The 19,083-nt window shown below is 38.4% G+C and overlaps 3 protein-coding genes and 1 long non-coding RNA gene across 5 annotated transcripts in view; 2 read left to right on the forward strand and 2 right to left on the reverse strand.

Annotated features, from left to right (window-relative positions):
- Positions 1 to 2,538: 2,538 nt before the first annotated feature.
- Positions 2,539 to 6,477, reverse strand: LOC129792407 (glucose dehydrogenase [FAD, quinone]-like). The gene is made up of 3 exons (XM_055831484.1): positions 6,471 to 6,477; positions 4,195 to 4,328; positions 2,539 to 4,128 (listed from the first exon to the last, which is right to left on the reverse strand). Exons 1-3 carry the CDS (start codon positions 6,475 to 6,477, stop codon positions 2,539 to 2,541), a joined length of 1,731 nt encoding a protein of 576 aa, XP_055687459.1.
- A 552-nt stretch (positions 6,478 to 7,029) lies between these two features.
- LOC129787492 (uncharacterized) lies at positions 7,030 to 10,037 on the forward strand. The gene is made up of 2 exons (XR_008750236.1): positions 7,030 to 7,733; positions 7,837 to 10,037. It is a non-coding gene; the product is annotated as an uncharacterized LOC129787492 (long non-coding RNA).
- A 3,302-nt stretch (positions 10,038 to 13,339) lies between these two features.
- Positions 13,340 to 15,517, forward strand: LOC129792484 (glucose dehydrogenase [FAD, quinone]-like). The gene is made up of 4 exons (XM_055831606.1): positions 13,340 to 13,493; positions 13,557 to 13,690; positions 13,754 to 15,339; positions 15,403 to 15,517. The coding sequence occupies exons 1-4, from the start codon at positions 13,340 to 13,342 to the stop codon at positions 15,515 to 15,517; spliced, it is 1,989 nt and encodes a 662-aa protein (XP_055687581.1).
- Positions 15,518 to 15,747: 230 nt separating this feature from the next.
- LOC129787493 (uncharacterized) overlaps positions 15,748 to 19,083 on the reverse strand; it is a 39,700-nt gene continuing 36,364 nt past the window's right edge. For both annotated transcript variants that reach the window (XM_055823109.1, XM_055823108.1), the window contains exons 10-11: positions 17,146 to 17,693; positions 15,748 to 17,051 (exon numbers count right to left, since the gene is read on the reverse strand). In XM_055823109.1, the coding sequence (XP_055679084.1) occupies positions 16,529 to 17,051; positions 17,146 to 17,693 (1,071 nt within the window). In that variant the 3' untranslated portion in view covers positions 15,748 to 16,528. The remainder of the gene's footprint in view (positions 17,052 to 17,145; positions 17,694 to 19,083) is intronic.

The raw sequence follows: 19,083 nt of genomic DNA on the forward strand, positions 1-19,083 counted from the left end.
AATAATTGAATAGAAAGTATTTTCTTCGTTTTCTGAATTATTTTTTAGTTCTCTGATTTGGCATGTCTTGATTATTTCTTCAATTAAAATTTTTTTTAATACTGAACCGAATGAACTCCTTAAAATTCTAAGTAATCCAAAATCATATTTTTTTTCATATCAATTCATTTTTTTAATCTGATTTATGGGCTCTATGTGAAAAAGACTTCAAAATAATATTCTAAAACTTCTCAAGGAAACATTTAGAGTTATGTTCTAATTTTCTTATATTTCAGTCATTTCGAGGACGAAGTAATTTTTGCACTTAATTATGGAACACACTGTAAAATAGATTACCTTATCAAGAACCACAACTTTAATAATTTAAGAAAGAACTTACGGAGAAAATGGAGAAAACTTACCTTCCACCTCTGCAAAACTAATTTTCTCATTTAGCTCTATAGCGATAAATTGTTCTTTTATCTTTGGATTATTTATACGCTAAAATTTTAACTTGTTTTCTTATCTTGTGTGAAACACAAAACCACACACATATTGCCTGGAAAATACGGTAATCCCGTGGAAGCAGAAGCAACAGAGATTGTGATACATAAAAGTCAAAGAGCTTCTTTGCGCAACAACATGAGATTCTTCTTCTTCACAGTTTGATGCTACTTCTTCCACCAAATAATTACCAAAGCTGAAAAGTGACGTGAATGTCGCGTGGGTGGGTTTGAAACATCTTCTATAGCAAGAGCTTTTTCTCATACTTTCTTCATGGTGGTTGTGCATTTTCAATGGCGGCGCCCCAATGAAAAATTCCTTATTGTCAATTTATCGCAACTGACTACGCATTGTCCATACGGAATTTTGTCTTTTCCACCCCCGCACTGAGCTCTCAGATCTAATGTAGCTCCTCACAGAAATCGCACACAAGGAGGTATGGAAAGTGGCGAAAAATATTTTTATTCCAAACGACTGTCGATTGTGTGGCCCTCCTACTGGCTCCACCACCCACAACCAACCTCGCTTAGCAGCATTTCTTCTTCCGCGCCGCTAGAAGACTCGCCCGTCTTCATTATCATAATTTTATATTCACGAGATTCCAGCGTAAACAGCTCGAAAACCATGTTCACCCTCCCGCCCTCAGTGTGCCACCCTACCAACCCCCTCATATTTATATAATGTTGTATTATACGAAAATATTTTAAGATTCAATTTGAATACATTACAGGGAGGTGGAAGGAAGAAGAAGGAGCTTCCCATAAGGAATGATTTCACATGAAGAAAACACTAGCATGCAGCTTTTCGAGTGGTATATACGGCATAATTTTTCAATGTGTGGAGGATGAGAACTCAATAGAGGATGGTTAGGAATATTTATGCCTGAGAAAATCTGTTTCGTGTTTTCTGCACAAAAACACAGCACGAGGCTCTGAAAAAGGACCCCGAGGATACTTTTTACACAACAGCAAACTTCCCAGCAGTGATTTTGTAACGTCTTCATTAACTCTTTTTCCTTACCATACATAATTTACTCCTCAAAATATTCGTCCCACGTGAATTTGTAGGCCCAGTACTAAGAACGATGTAAATTCGATATGTTTATGCTTTATTAAAATGATCTACAAATAAAAAATGCTTTTGAATATTAAACAACAATTTATTGATTGATTTTCTTTAGTTCTTTTCTGAAGGAAAAAAAGCTCGATATGTAGACGTTTTCACTGAATGAAATGAATTAAACAAAGCAAAATCCAATACAAACTGATCGCTTAAAGTGATATCGAATGTTGAGAAACATAGTTTAATAACCTTTTATATATTGTTTATTTTGTTCTTCCTCAATTTTTTCATTGAACGCATAGAAATTTTAAAGCCCGGTAAAATATTTTCTGAATAAAATATTTTATGCATTCAATAAAAGCAATTGCGCGGAAAAACATTCAAAGAAACCTTGACGTTTATAAAAATTACACAATTCGCTGTTCTGCTGGCTCTTTGATACATGTGCTGGATATTTTGTTACGCAGCTTTTTCTAAATACCTGTCTGAGCTGCGATGATAACTTTTTAGCTCTGTTTAATTCACTTTCGTTTGTCAGACCGTATATACAGGTAAGATCACAAAGTAGCAGTACACAATAGCACTAAAAGAAGCATAAATTAGTAAAAACAAACTTTTTTATTAATATGTTTTGTTTATCTTAAATATTATATACATATGTACATACATAGATTAAATTATATGTTTTCTTTCACTTAGCAATTTTTTATTCTACCTATTTCCGCGAGTTTAATCATGTCTGCTAATTTTTCCCTGTTGTGACTTTTAATTAATAACAAGTTAACATATAACCCACCGATCTCCACTAAACAGAGACTCTTAAAAAAATGCTACAATGCGAGTCCATCCATTTCTTAAGTAGTTCCACCAGACATTTCTTCTGAACCAATTACGTCCTGTTTGCATGTATTCAGAATCAGACATATGACCACGCCTGAAAAATTAAATATATTTTGGATTAAGAGGTAAAATGTGCAAAAAATCGTATTATGATTACCCCTTTGTAATGCGCGTAGGGCCTACATTTCTCCAATCTTCCTTAATAAAGTCAGCTCCTTTCTCAGCAATCATAATTGTTGGAGCGTTCGGGTTTCCACTGATAATTCTGGGCATGATACTAGAATCAATCACTCTCAAGCCCTTAATGCCTCTAACCCTTAATCTAGAATCAACCACAGCACCAGAATCGGAGTCAGGACCCATCTTTGCAGATCCAACAGGATGGAAGCTCGTTGTGGTCATATAGCGGCAGTAGCAGGCCCAATATTCATCACTATTGAATTCCATTGCATCACATTCGGGAATTGGAACTCTAATTAACTCAGCTTCGTGTTTCTTATAGGCCCGTGTCTCAATGAACTTCAGCTGTAGGCGAATAGCCTTGATAAATGAATCTACGTCAGATTTTTCAGCTAAGTAGTTTGCAAAAATACGTGGTTTATCCAGTGGGTCTGTACTGCGTAAGAGAATTTCTCCTCTGGATTTTTCATCGAAAAGTGCTAAGGTAATATACATAAGATTAGCGTCATTAGTTAGGGTACCCACAAATTCTAAAATCTTCTCGTTGTAGCCATAGAGCTGCATTGAACTTTTAATGAGATCTTTTTGTCCTTTCAATATCAAAGCATTGTAGGTTTGAATGTTGGGATAGAGGGATGAAGTATTATCAACGTTCATATACCCCAAAGTTTGGACAGTAGTGGCACTAAGAAGATATCCAGTTCGTTCTGTTAAATATCCAATGAATTGTTTCAATACTTCTGAAGGAGGTAGTTCAACTGCAGTAGATTTATCGAATTTTATGAAGAAAGTTATAACTGGATGATCTTGAAGGTTTTTCCCAACTTGGAGGTCCTTAATCACAGGAATACCTAAGCTCTGAAGATGAGCAGCAGGGCCGATTCCCGATAACATTAGAATTTGAGGAGTATTAATTGGTCCTGCACTCAAGATTACTTCCTTTTTAGCATAAGCAACAAATTCCTGTTTTCCCTGAATATTAACTCTTACTCCGATAACTTCACCATTTTCGTTGAATTTGAGATCAAGAACTCGAGCGTTTTTGACGATATTCAAATTAATTCGGTTCTTTGCAGGAACCAGAAAAGCCGTTGCCGTTGAATCTCTTACTCCCGCTTTTATCGTTCTCTGAGCATAATTGAATCCAATATGTTCGTTCGCATTGATATCCCTTAGGAATTTGAAGCCCAACTCCTTTGCTGCATCTATGATATCTTCATTATGAGGATCATCACTGTTAACAGAACTTACGCCCATAGGTCCTTTCTTTGAGTGGTAGTAGCCCCCAAAAGCATCAGCAATTTCCTCATCAAAATTCATTTCGGATTTCTTGAAGTACGGAATGACGTCTTTCCAGCCCCAGGTTGGATTTCCAAGCGCCTCCCAGTGGTCGTAGTCTGCCTCATTTCCTCTCACATAATACATTCCGTTTATAGAACTAGATCCACCTAAAGCCTTTCCTCTCGCCCATCCACCTGCATAGATACTGTGGGTATCGGATTTTTCTATTTGATAGTTCCAATCATATTCAGTTTTTGACAGTGTAGGAAACATCATCGGAATCTTGTAAAAAATTGTTTTTGTACGATTATTTTTTTAGTTTAAATTGGTTTGTAACTATGAACTCACAGCAGATTCAATCGGTGGATCACCACCTGCTTCAAGGAGCAGAATATTCCACTTTGGGTTTTCACTGAGGCGACTAGCTACGACAGATCCTGCCGAACCGGCACCCACAACTATAAAATCGTATTCCTCAAATCCTGAAAGGATGATTCATGAATAAATTTTGGTTGAACCTTTTTAACGAATTTTTAGTTTAGAACCTTTTTGTAACACAACTTCGCCATAATCTTCAGGCCACATGCTTGATGATGAGATAGAACACTCCGACATAGACATAAAGTTGAAAAGAAGAGACATATACTGTGTAACAGCTCCTGTGCTCGGGACAACACATTGTGCAGTAGGACACTCCATCACTGTGTTTAAACAAATTGAACTTAACGTAAAATATGTTATTTAAGTTTATTTAAAAAATAAAAAAAATTCTTCACCTTTTCACAATATTCACAATCACAGTCTTGAAACAATTTAATAAATTCTATCCAAACACGCAAGTCTTACTGAACGAAACAAGCTCAATCTTTGAACTGATACAAATCAAAAGCACTATTGCTTTATAAAGGCGTTCAATGATATAGAAAAGAAAAATTAAATAATGTTCGTAATTAATAGTATAGTTTTTGTCTCTTTTTCATTTTCATGTGGCAAATAAGTAAATAGTTTAAATATCATTTATTAAACTCATAACTCACTGCATTGTAGAAGTAAGTTTAAAAAACCAGCTACGAAAACTAGAGCAGGTGTGTTTGTTTTTTACTTTGAAATATTTTTTATTAATATTCTCATACATAAAAACTTATGTATAATTTTATGTATAACGCGAGGCAAGGGGATGCCCAACCCCGAGAAATCAGTACTTTTAGTGAGGCAGCAGGTTCTTCCGATCAAAATATGCGATCAATTTGCACAATTCCACTTGCAATCGAAAGTACATTTAATTAGCTCTCGGTTGATCCCTTCTCATCATCGAAATAACATTATTAATATAAAAAAAGTTAAAGTGTTTCTCGGGAATCGGTCGAGATTGGGCGAGATTCGAGAATTCCTCATACATTTTGTTCAACAAAAAGTGACTTTTCTTCACTGAAAATGAGGTTAAACCATCCCCTTGACGCGAGGTGTTGAACTGGTATGTTATTGAACCAGGCGCCTCTCTATGTTTATTACAAGTAAGTATGTAAGTGAAATGAAAATTATTCACTCTCCGCTCAGTTTTTTGTTAATAACTCCTTAACATTAAATCTAATTTTTCTTTAATTGAATATAACAATTACAAAAATAACCCCTATTTTCCATTTGTCATCCCGGAAGTTTTCAATGATAACAAATTCATAAAGAATTTTTGCCACAGAGGTTTTAAAAAAAAGAGACTTTTCTCATCGTATCTCCGAATGATCTTGAAAGACAAAAACCTTCATATTTTTTTTCTTTGAACGGCTTATACTTTTTTATATCTTAAATTTATTTCGCTGTGATTAAAGAATTTGCCAACATTTTTTATCGCAGTTTTTGTATTTCTTTTTTTTTGTACATAATTCTTTTAGGCATCAAAGAAGTTGCTTTTCTGCCATCTGAAGGTAAAGGTAAACATTTATTTAACTCATTTCGTCTCGCCTCAACCACTCCAAGGCACTCCATCTATATAGCATTTTTGTTGCCTGGATGTGAATATCAAGACGGTTTGTGAGAGGAAATCTGGTTGATTTTCCCTCCTGCTGGCATCCTGATTGCGATTTTCGTCCACCCCCGGGAAGGATTGTTAATTATTAATTAGCACACCTTTTCATTTGACAGTGATTAAAAGTTGGCTCAATGGAGAGCTTTTTTTTCCACATCTTTCTCTCTCATCCACCCTCCTGTACACCTTCTTGGCATCTCCTCATTTGCTGAGGCGACCTCCGTCTTGTTTTCAACTCCTTCCGGCACTGTTGACAGTGGTCCGTGTGCCGAAAAAAAAATAGGAGAATGCTCATAGCAGAAGGAAAAATCCGTGAGAGCCTCACGCGGTGGTGTAAGCATCCCACAGGGGCTGAGGGAGCCCAAGAGGTTTGAAAGAGCAAAGAGTGAAGACGGAACGAGATGGCAGGAAAGGAAGGAAATGACTTTTATGAATTGAAATTATTTTCCATTATACGAAATAAGGATGGAAGGCTGGCGCGCGGAAGGGGATGGGGGTGGTGGTGGATGAAAAAAATTCGAAGATGAAGAAAGTTCAGTGTGCAACGTCGATGGGTTGTGTCCGGTGTGCTTTTTTTGCGTTACTCCACAGCTTCACTCACGTTCCATCTTGGAAGAGAAGAAATCCTCCCGTGTATATACCTACGTGTGGTGGGTGGGAATGGCATTTCCGCTATATATCCTCCAGAAGCAATATGCTTTTAAAAAGTGCTTAAATTTTAATTAGATTCTTGAATAAACACATTTATCATATTTTATACATTCCCTTTTTACTAAACTTTTCATGTTCTCTCGGTGAAAAAAAAAGTAATAATTTATTTGGTTGTTCTGAGGAAATGCTTCGTTATGTACTTGATCTTATTTTTTATTCTTTCTTTTTTATAAATAAAATTTCCCCACCAAGTTGGGGGTCAGATGAATGCGGTAGAAAGCTCTTACATTGATTAGGAATACTTCAATCTCAGATTTTTTATTTCAGATGATTTAATTAATTTAATTTAAAAATTTAAATTACATTTAAATACATAAAACAGTTGAATGTAAACATATTGATAAAAATCGTGAAGAAATTGTGTTCAGTATATAAAAAAAAAATGTAAAATTGTAGGCATTGAGACCGAAGGCCAAAAATATTATCCCGAGCCATGGTCTAATTACCGTATATGTTTGAATGTATCTCGTTGGGAGAGGGCTGTGATAGTAGATAAGCATTGCCCTAGCGGTGCTTATCATGCGTTGGTCATTCTCTCGTGAGCCTTGATGCCGAGAGGACCAGTACGCTGAAAGAGGGTTGGCTATCACAGTCACTCTCAGTATTAATAAAAAAAATTAACGCCTACAAATTCAGAAGTGGGATACAACCAAATTGTATCCATAGAAGTGGGTTTTAAAATAAAAGAAAAGTGTCTTCAACCCCCGGAAAAGTTTCGTGACTGTGGGGAGGTGTCTGAGTGCTCCATAAATGTGGTGTTGTGAACAATGGGGATCCTCTGAACTCTGAATGGGCCACAGAGTCTCCTAAATGTGTCCCCAGGCGATAAGATGGGAGAAAAGTGAAAAAAATCGCCAATTGCATAGGAAAACCCGCACGTGTTGAGTTACGACATGTCTCGACATGTCGGTAGAGGAAAAAAATGAGAACGGGGGCGTCAAATGAGGCACGAGAAGATGCTGATCAGCGCCTGGTCGCGGACTAGGGGTACAAAATGCATCAAAGGATTATCTGGGCTGTGAAGGAGTCCCTCATAATGTGGCTGCTCTTTTAATTTTAAGGATGGTGCGCACATCATGTGCCTAAAAGGGCATTTGGCGGGCATGAATGCCTTAGGAGATGCGACAGGATGTTAGAGAGCCATCATGTGAGGGTAAAGAAAATCGGTGAAAAGCCGTCCAACGGGGAAAAGAAAAGCAAGATCAAATCCAAAAACAACTTTGAAGTGTGAATAATGTGTTGTGAGATGTTCTCAGTACATTTTTCTTCAATAAATGGCCCAACTGGATCCTCTGGGGATGCGACAATGTGGATAGTGAAGATCAAGTGGACAGCTGGTGTGAATTAAGTGATTTAGTGCAGCAAATTTTCTCCAAACAACCCCACTGAAAGATGAGGGATTCCACCGTTCCGGATATGCCGTGGAGTAGAATCGTATTGTGTCGGGAGTATAATTTGCATCGTGGAAGGCTTCTTGGAGAAAATTCCCATAACAAACAGCAGCTCTGAGTTCCGGAAAAGGAACCATTAGAATGGGACACAGCTAAAGGTGTTGGCTTTATCGATACCCTGCGAGACGTGTGATCGCTTGATGGAGCTCCAAATGTCTATGGAGTGGTCTTCACGACTGATCCGGGCTTCACGAAGCTACTCAAGCTTACTCAACAGGAGAGTGTGGATGACTGCGATGACACAGTGCCGCGCTGTGCGAAGGAGATTGAGTCCAACTTGAAAGTTCCCAAGGCATGTGTGCGATGACACAGTGCCGCGCTGTGCGAAGGAGATTGAGTCCAACTTGAAAATTCCCAAGGCATGTGTGTTGTGCACGGGAAGTTCAAGAGAAGGGTGGCGTTCGTCAGGATTGAGCAATGTAGGATGCCAGCAGTGGAGAAGAGGAAGAGATCAGCGCTGCTCAATCGCAGGGAGATCAACCATACCAGCATCCGGAGTATATAAATGTTCCATTGAGTGCCGGAAAACGTCGGTGGGTGAACGAGAAGGCATCACGGCGGGAGCTGCGGAGTTAGAGAGACGATCAGCGAAGAAAGTACTCGTCCTTCCCGAAGCAGCAGTATGGTCGTGGTGCGTCATCTGGTGATGCATGTCACTGACAGGCAGACGGATCAACAGGAAGATGGTGGTTGGGACCACAAGGAAAATTTGGTGAAGTATACGGCTCTAACAAGCCAATTTTATTAACTAAATGATCTAGTGTGCCAATTTTGGTGTGTGATTGAGGGCCCCAATTGAATGTGTGTGTGTATAACATTTGATTGATCTTGTAGGAAGGATTTTGCAGATTGTCTGCGGGAAAATCCATGTCAAAAAAATACAAGATTAGTAAAATTAGGTGGCAAGTTTTATTTGCAGGTGACGGGCGTTCCAGATTCTTCAGGTGGCTAATGAGCAGCCTTGTTTTGAGTCTAACGAGGCGGAGCAGCTGAAAATTGCTGCAAGACGATCAACAGGGTTCCCTACAGAGCCACCAGAATAAGGAACGACGACGGAAGCAAAATTAAGTTAAGTTCATCGAAATAAAGGTATGTGACTTAATTATTTAAGGGGAAAATCTAGTGTAAAGCCAAGAATAATCATTTTGGCGAATTAGGTTTTGTAAGAATTCCCCAAGCTTTTATTATAATGTTGAGTATATCTCAATCATATTTATGATTGGTGGTGGGCTAACTGGTCAGAACATTGGTCACAGATCCAATGTGGACTACTAGTGTGGACCCTAGTAGATGATAAGACTGACCATGAAATATTAGTTAAGTCGATTAATAATCACTAACCCCATAAAGCATCTTGAGTACAAAACTTAAGGTGGGGGAAGTTTAGGGTGATTATGAATGCACTCTTATGAGGTATCGGTGGTCACGAAAGTGCGGGATACACTTTATTAGTCCACTTCATTAGACGATATGATGTACTCGCAAATGAGTAGATTAGAGATGTATTATTTAAGTCACGGTGTTAGGTATAGCGAATCGTAACTCCCAATCTGATAAGAGAATAGAGCGGAGTTCATGCAAGCCACCCAAGAGATGTCAGATATCCAATAGGAATTCACGAAGAGCACGGGAGATAGTCTCAAACGTTAACTGAGACAGAAAAGTAAATGAGCTTTTAATAGGCACAGATGAAGAGTACGGGATGACTCACACTCATCCGAGGAAGACGTTGCCATGACGGTCAACTTCGTGTCTCACAAGTGTCCGAATAAAATCAAATCATCAGATGCCACTCACAGAGCAGGAAAACTGAATCCAACTACACAATAGCAGCTATTCCAGAGGTGAGCAATGCTGAATGAAAAGGTCGCGGACAATGTGTGTTAAATGGTTGGAAAAAAAAAGCCTCGACCATATAGGATCCCAGATATGTGTCGATGAGGCTAAGACGTTCGATGCAGACGCTGAGGTAAAAGAGAATCGGCAGTGATAAAAAAAAAAGAAAACCTCGTAGTTGACTAGATGTTGTCATCATGGATTAAGTTGATCTCGTTGTGAAGTAAACTCGCAACTTTAAATGAGGAGAGACTAGTGTTCACGAAACACCATAGCTATTCCCGACCCGACCTGTGGATTATGTTCCAAGTAACATGATGATCTAGCAGCACAGCAGTGTATTGGCGAGAATCTGTAATGGAGTAAGGAAAGACGCCGCAACAGTAGCATCATTGGATGATGAAGTAAAATTAAGCTGTGAGAACAGTGCATGGCAATTAGATATTGCAGCATTTTCGCTACATCAGTAGTGGCGGTATTCTCTCACTGATGACTACAGCAGTGGCGAGTGGACCATTGGTGCTTTGAACGTTGTGTTCGCACTCAGATGAGAACAGACCATAGACAGAGACTTTGTAGGAAACAACAAACATGTCCACTTTTCCCTAAATGGGGTTGGCCCTCATTGTAAAATATCGCCAAGCTCTTCGATTCTGGGTCGTCTCTTCTTTGAGGTTTCTAGAACTCATGTTCCTTTTTACTGTGGATAACCAAGTGGTAGATGGGCTACCTGACTTACTGCGTTTTTCGCTTGGGTGCAGCATCCTCCTCACTAGGTGGTTTTCTGGACGCCTCATTATATGACCATGTCATCTTAACCGCGATTCCTCGTAGGAAAATAAAACAAGATGAAATAGGATTGCCAAGCAGTAGATCTCCTGGGATGAAGACCATTGGGAGTTCCACAAGTGGTGTAGCTATACTTGTGAGGTGCGGCGTATGATATCTTAATGGTCAGGAGTCAAGTGCAGATATATCACTGGGTCGATTTGGATGTTCAAGTAGGTTGTGTGCATCCTTTGTCTGTGCAAGGTGAGAAGGGCAAGGATAGGGAGGATGCAATGAATGCACGTGAACGGAGAAGCTCACCGAAGATAAGAAAGTCCGGGAAGAGGTCTAAATGTACGCTGCAGATGACCAAGATGCGTGTTTGGTGAGGATTTGACCACAACAGTATCCATTGTCAAATAGGAAGTCTTCTAAATTAGAGTTGCTTAAATTAAGTGACCTACCAACTCTAAAGCCCTATGCGACTATGTGAGGGAGGAGGATTATGTCCAGAACCCTGAAAGGCTCAACTTATGTGTGTTCAGCGAGAAAAAAAAATAGCGTAGTGGAACAAGGAGCTGTGTGGAAAGTGGAGAGTGAATCCAAGCTCCCTGAAGCATTAAAACTGTAGAAAGTGGTCAAGACAGCAGAGAATATTTCTCCGAGAAATAGCAGCTGATTGAGAAGTAAGCGGTCAGTTTCTGTGTCGTCAAGCATCATGGATGGAGTCTCATGTGCTTATGTACGGAATTATGAACTAATGCTTGGGAATTAACATGCATTCTGTGTCGAAGAGCTGTTACAAAAGAAGCATGGTGGTCAATACCAAGGGACATAAGAGTTCAAATATGAGCAAAAGGGACTCTTGAACATCAGACAGAAACTGAATCAGCTCAAAAGAAGAGAGCAGAGGGCAATGATGGCAAATCGAATGGCCGCATGAGTTCCTTGACATTAGAGATAAAGAGAATGTCAGTTTCCTCCAGGAAGACACGTAGTGACAAATACTACGACTGGGATCAGATGAGGCTCGATGAGTTTTATTGCCGCTCTGGGAGAGAAATGAGTAGCTGACGATTAAGGAGAAATTCAAGACATCTCTGGTAGATACCCAAATGGGCAAGGAGGAAGACGGTTCATACTAGAAAAGTTTAATCTAGTAGATTTGGTCTTCAAGCACTCGTGGGGAAAACTGTCAGCTAATCGGAGTGGGAATCGAATAGTACGTGTCGCAAACCGGCTGAAAGATAGAATCCACTCCTGTGGTGAAGTACAGAAAATGTAGCATTCGTAGACCTCATGCTCTGGCATAGTAATTGATTGTCGGAATGTACAGGAGAGTCATCAATGAAGCCTAAAAGTTAGGATGACTCCTATGTGATGAGGGATAATCTGAAAGATTCTGCTACGGTCATCAATTTTGTCATGATTGGCACCAAGTAGTACAGTGCTGATGGTAAAAGGAGATAATGACGAAAATAAATTGTGACAACAGCAGTTGGCAATAGGTACTAGAGAGCATGAGAAGTTGGCCAATGCGTTAGTGAGGACCCTAATGCAACCCGCTAGTGTGGACCCTAGCGAATGATGGCCAAAGCATTGGTGATATTCCACTGCAATCTGCTAGTGTGGACCCTAGTGGATGAGGGATATTGGCTAAGACATTAGTGTGGACCCTAATGTGATCTACTAGTGTGGACCCTAGTGGATATGGCCAAGGCATTGGCAGGAGTCCAATGCGATCTATTAGTGTGGACCCTAGTAGACGAAGTGGTCAGCATTAGCCACAAGAGAAACTAATGCAATCTTTTGGTAGACGCTCGTAGATAACGTGAGTGACTAATACATTAGTGTGGACCCTAATGTTAACTCCTAGGGTGGACCCTAGTTGATGGAAAATTGAGGAAAGCATTAGTTTGGAACTAGTGCGATCTGCTAGTGAGGACCCTAGTAGAAGTTAGTTAGTTAAGGCATTAGTGAGGACCCTAATGCCAACATTTGAACTGCCATACATGCCACCCTAGACTCATGACGTTGCCAAGGGACGGCAACAATGTCAGGGCTGGCCGAATTGTAGGCATTGAGACCGAAGGCCAAAAATATTATCCCGAGCCATGGTCTAATTACCGTATATGTTTGAATGTATCTCGTTGGGAGAGGGCTGTGATAGTAGATAAGCATTGCCCTAGCGGTGCTTATCATGCGTTGGTCATTCTCTCGTGAGCCTTGATGCCGAGAGGACCAGTACGCTGAAAGAGGGTTGGCTATCACAGTCACTCTCAGTATTAATAAAAAAAATTAACGCCTACAAAATGACAAGAAGACAATATTTTCTAAGCTCTCAAATAGTAGCAATAAAAAAATTTATGAAAAGCTCTTTCCGGTGCTTAAGAACTTTAAGCTATTAAGCTTTAAACTATTTGCCTCAGGAAAAAAAGAATCAAAAAGACAAAAACTATTTACTCTTAATGGCGATCACTGAGCACCGAAAATCATTTATAAAGCAACAGCGCTTTAGATGGTGTATCAGTTCAAAAATTGTGCTTGTTTTGGTCGGTAAGAATTGCGTGTTGGATAGAATTTAATAAATTGTTTCAAGACTGTGATTGTGAATATTGTGAAAAGGTGAAGAATTTTTTTAATTTTTTTAATTAACTTAAATAACATATTTTACGTTAAAATTTGAATTCGATTGATCTCAGTGATGGAGTGTCCTACTGCACAATGTGTTGTCCCGAGTACAGGAGCTGTTACACAGTATATGTCTCTTCTTTTCAACTTTATGTCTATGTCGGAATGTTCTATCTCATCATCAAGTATGTGGCCTGAAGATTATGGCGAAGTTGTGTTACAAAAAGGTTCTAAACTAAAAATTTGTTAAAATTTTTCAACCAAAATTCATTCATGAATCATCCTTTCAGGATTTGAGGAATACGATTTTATAGTTGTGGGTGCCGGTTCGGCAGGATCTGTCGTAGCTAGTCGCCTCAGTGAAAACCCAAAGTGGAATATTCTGCTCCTTGAAGCAGGTGGTGATCCACCGATTGAATCTGCTGTGAGTTCTTAATTACTAACCTTTTCAAACTCAAAGAATCTAACATTAACGATTTTTTAATAGATTCCGGTGATGTTTCCGACACTGTCAAAGACTGAATATGATTGGAACTATCAAATAGAAAAATCCGATACCCACAGTATCTATGCAGGCGGTTGGCCAAGAGGAAAGGCTCTAGGCGGGTCTAGTTCCATAAACGGAATGTATTATGTGAGAGGAAATGATGCTGACTACGATTATTGGGAGGCGCTTGGAAATCCAACCTGGGGCTGGAAAGACGTCATTCCGTACTTCAAGAAATCCGAAATGAATTTTGATGAGGAAATTGCTGATGCTTTTGGGGGCTACTACCACTCAAAGAAAGGACCTATGGGCGTAAGTTCTGTTAACAGTGATGATCCTCATAATGAAGATATCATAGATGCAGCAAAGGAGTTGGGCTTCAAATTCCTAAAGGATATCAATGCGAACGAATATATTGGATTCAATTATGCTCAGAGAACGATCAAAGCGGGAGTAAGAGATTCAACGGCAACGGCTTTTCTGGTTCCTGCAAAGAACCGAATTAATTTGAATATCGTCAAAAACGCTCGAGTTCTTGATCTCAAATTCAACGAAAATGGTGAAGTTATCGGAGTAAGAGTTAATATTCAGGGAAAACAGGAATTTGTTGCTTATGCTAAAAAGGAAGTAATCTTGAGTGCAGGACCAATTAATACTCCACAAATTCTAATGTTATCTGGAATTGGCCCTGCTGCTCATCTTCAGAGCTTAGGTATTCCCGTGATAAAGGATCTCCAAGTTGGCAAAAATCTTCAAGATCACCCAATTCTATCTCTTTTCGTGAAGTTTGATAAATCTACTGCAGTTGAACTACCTCCTTCAGAAGTATTGAAACAATTCATTGGATACTTAACAGAACGATCTGGATATCTTCTTAGTGCAACTACTATCCAAACTGTAGGATACATCAACGTTGATAATACTTCATCTCCATATCCCAACATGCAAAGTTACCATTCACTGATGTTGAAAGGACAAAAGGATCTCATTATAAGCTCAATGACCTACTATGGCTACAACGAGAAGATTATAGAATTTGGGGGTACGCTTACTGATGATGCTAATCTCATGTTATGTAATTTAGCTCTTCTCAAGGAAGATTCCAGAGGAGAAATTCTCTTACGCAGTACAGATCCACTGGACAAACCAAGAATTTTTGCAAACTATTTGACTGAAAAATCGGACATGGATTCATTTATCAAGGCTATTCGCTTACAGTTAAAGTTCATTGAGACTCGGGCTTTTAGGAAACATGAAGCTGAGCTAATTAAAGTTCCAATTCCCGAATGTGATGCAATGGAATTCATTAGTGATGAATATTGGGCTTGCTACTGCCGATATATGATGACAACGATTTTTCATCCTGTTGGAACTGCAAAAATGGGTCCTGACTCCGATCCTGATGCTGTGGTTGATTCTAGGTTAAGAGTTAGGGGCGTTAAGGGCTTGAGAGTGATTGATTCCAGTATCATGCCCAGAATTCCCAGTGGAAACACGAATGCTCCAACAATTATGATTGCTGAGAAAGGAGCTGACTTTATTAAGGAAGATTGGAGAAATGTAGGCCCTACGCGCATTACAAAAGGGTACTTATAATACGTTTTTTTGCACATTTTACCTCTAAATTCAAATTATATTTAATTTTTCAGGCGTGGTCATATGTCTGATTATGAATACATGCAAACAGGACGTAATTGGTTCAGGACAAATGTCTGGTGGAACTACTTAAGAAATGGATGGACTCGCATTGTAGCATTTTTCTAAAGAACACTCTTAGGAGGAACTTTTAGTTGTTTATAAGTTAAAAGCTTTTTTAAAATAAAACCTAAAATATTCATTCTTTCAAAATATTCTATAATCTTTTATTAGGAAATCTTACCCGTCTTGTGATCTTCCTTTCTTTAATTTACAGTCATAGGGAAAATTTAGAAAACCATCCTGGATCTCTTGAGAAAGAAGAACAAGAAATGTTGCCAAAAAATAAAACACAAAAATAGTTTTTTTTCGTATTTCATCCTCAAGTATAATATGTATAATCATTACAGAATAATTTCATTTACAAACTACTATCATAAATATAATTTTACACAAGTTTTTTTTTCTCTATCCCTTTTTACGTACTTTCCTCGTTTAAATCGCTTTTTTTATCTTAATTCAAAATTAAAATCCTTTTTCCAGAAGATCTTCCCTTCCTCACCCACCTGAAGACGTTTCTTTGTCTTATTTTCTTATAGACTGGGTTGAAATTTAGAGAGCTTCTGGATATTTTAGGGGTTTATTTTTGAAGAAATTATATATGTACAAAAGAAATTTCAACAATAAAAAAATCATGCCAAACTCACAGTTTTTTATATCTTGCGGTAATTCTCAGTATTGGTGGAAGGTTCGTGAACAAAAATTGAGAAAATTGAGAACCTTCCACACTATATTGTAGAAGAAAATCATCACAAATTTAACATTTCCCCACAAATTGTGGGTCTGTTCCCCATTTTTTTTCACTCTTTTCACATAATTTTTGATTTTTTTTATCTCCTTCTCCAATAACAACCCTTTTGCCGTAAGATTTAAAGAATCAGGTTGTCTGATATTTCACGCGCTCAGAGCCATTCTTTTTTATTTATTTCTTGTAATAATTCACTCAAACCTCAGTCATACAAAATTCCACAATCATCGATGTATTTACACAGAAAAAAAAGATTGTAGCAATTTAAGAAAAATTTATCAACAAAAAAATGGTGCACACTCATACTCTTCAGCGGTCATCCACGTAGAATTTTAGGGGTCTGTCGGTGGCCCACCAGGTGGATGTGGCTCATGGTAGTCCCCCTCCCGTGGCTCCCTATTCCCGGGAACAGTGCCCACTGATGCCATAGTGGTGCCGGAATCATAATTTCCCCCCGAAACATCATTATTTGCACTATAAATTTCCTCATGGGAATTCCCTTCCGTGGAATTTAATTTGGCGTCTGGACACGGAGGATGTGCATTTGAGACATCACCACTACCACCCATTCGTTCATCCTTAAGCGCCTGTGCAACGTAGAAGGGACCCCCCTCTTCCGGGGTGCTTGTGCTTTCGATCTTCACCCCACTCGCCCCACCCACGTCTTCCGTCTGACTTGGTCGATCCACTTGATTTTGCGAATTCACCGCAGTGGAATTTCCCCCAGTGGCCGTTTCAGTGGGAAAAATGTAATTATTCTCCTCAAAATTGCGCTGAAAATTACTCATGGAGCCACCACCACTGCTGGCACCACCTGAATCAGCTGGGGTATCACTTGAGGAAGTCGTTGTTGACCTACTTGGCAATACGAGAAAAATATTCACTGAAGATTAAATCTCCGAAGCTAGAATTTAAAAGAAATTGCGGAATAAATCGTTCATTGACCTACCTTGTGTCCTCCTCTGTTGCACCTGATGCCCCTTCCCCCGTTGTCTGAGTCTCACTCTGAACTGTCGTCGGGGTAATGGCTATCCTACCCAGAGTTATTCTCTGCAAATTCCCCAAATTCACCACACGAATCCGTGGATTGTTGTTATTCTCGTTGTTATTAATGAAACCCCCAAGGATGCTGTTGGCCACTAAATTCCTCACAGTCCGCATTAGGGGTGTATCCTCGCGATTCCTTAGGCCCGGCACAGGGAGCCTCCTGGCCAAGTAGGTCACATTCGTCAAGAAATTGTGGTTATTGTTATTATTATCATTCTGCGGGCGATTTCTCCCCTCTGTTGCCCGTCTTGCATCAACCCCCACAGCACGTGGGGCATTGTTAGCCCCTTGGACATTTGCATTGGCCGTTGCGGCATTAGCACCCCCCTGATTACCCTGCTGCCCATTCGGAGCGTTCTGCTGACGCGATCGCATAAGAAGTTGCTGTAGCTGAGCTTGGTGAATGATAACAGGGAGCTCGTAGTGATGGAAAAAGTACACCATTGAGTGCTGAAAAATAATAATTATTTCCAATATTTATCAGCATTAAATAATCGTTAATTTTAACACACTGACGACGGGTAAAATACTTCCCAAAGGTTTTTTACGCGACATGTAACAATTAGTCACTGGCGTCCAGAAATGTTACCCGGTGGGACCATAGTGTGCTTATGTTCTTCGCACGTTATCAGAAAATATTTATTTGAGAAGAATACTCACTTAAGTGAAACACAAATATTCTTTTAATATAAAATAATCGAAAACAAAACAATAAAAAAAGAATAATATTCATATTAAAATACAATTTAAATTTCAAAAATCTTTCTTTAAAATTTCACTATAACTGTTGTATGTTGAACATCAAATTCAAGCTCACAGAACAGTCAGAGGAATAGTTTAAATGGTATGATATTGGTGAAGAGCATTTTTTGGACATATTTGGCATTTTTTTCTCATTCCAACATAACCGCACTTTTATATTTACGTGGGAAAAAGTCAGATTTATGGGATAATTTCAGTGAAAATCTCTCAGACGAGTTTCCTTTTTGCTATTAAACATTACGTAGCATTTTTTTATCACAAAAATTAAATTGAGGTTATGTAAGAGGAAAATTTTCTTTTCGCAAAATATATAACCTAACTCACCTAAAGTTTTATGCAATGAAGATTTTCAGCTACAAAACACTTAAAATTAAATTTAAATGTAAATTTTCAGCTAGAACATTATTTTATAGCCTAAAGGGAAACTTCTGGAAGCTTTTCTTTGCTAATTTATTTCATAATTCTCACTTTTTTCGGGCACCATAATAAAAATTAGGTTATGTTGAAACGAGAAAATATACCAGATATGTCAAAAAAAATTGCTTCGCCATCCGTTCTGAACCATTTTGAGAATTTTCTAGCATTTACATTATTTTATATTAAAAATAAATGGTAATGATAACGTGAACGAGCAGGTTGATTTTTTTGTTCTAAAAATTCTGAAAACTTCATAATACATGTATTTAGCTAAAATCTTCTCTGTGACAGAGCAATTAAAGAAAACTAGAATATTCTAAATATCCTTCTACTTATTTCTTGTTTTCTTTTTAATTTTTGAAATTTTTTTTTCCCCTGACATGATATTTTTCATATTTTTTCTTTATAGGATAATAGTATCTAAAAGAATGTTCTATTCGTTCTATTGTCAATGTCAAGATTAATAGAATGGAATATTCTAGATTTCCATTTTCTTGTCACATCAATCTCAAATCATTTCAAATTGATTCCAAATCATGTCAGAAATTTAATAAATAATAAATTTATTAATCATATATGAACACCTTACGAGTCAGCAATCAAAATTGGCTGAAAAAATGTTGGGGAAGTTTTCCTACCGGGTAAATGTCAAACGCAAAAA

The sequence above is a fragment of the Lutzomyia longipalpis genome, chromosome 1 (assembly GCF_024334085.1).
Source record: "Lutzomyia longipalpis isolate SR_M1_2022 chromosome 1, ASM2433408v1".
In the NCBI taxonomy this organism is placed as follows: Eukaryota; Metazoa; Arthropoda; class Insecta; order Diptera; family Psychodidae; genus Lutzomyia; species Lutzomyia longipalpis.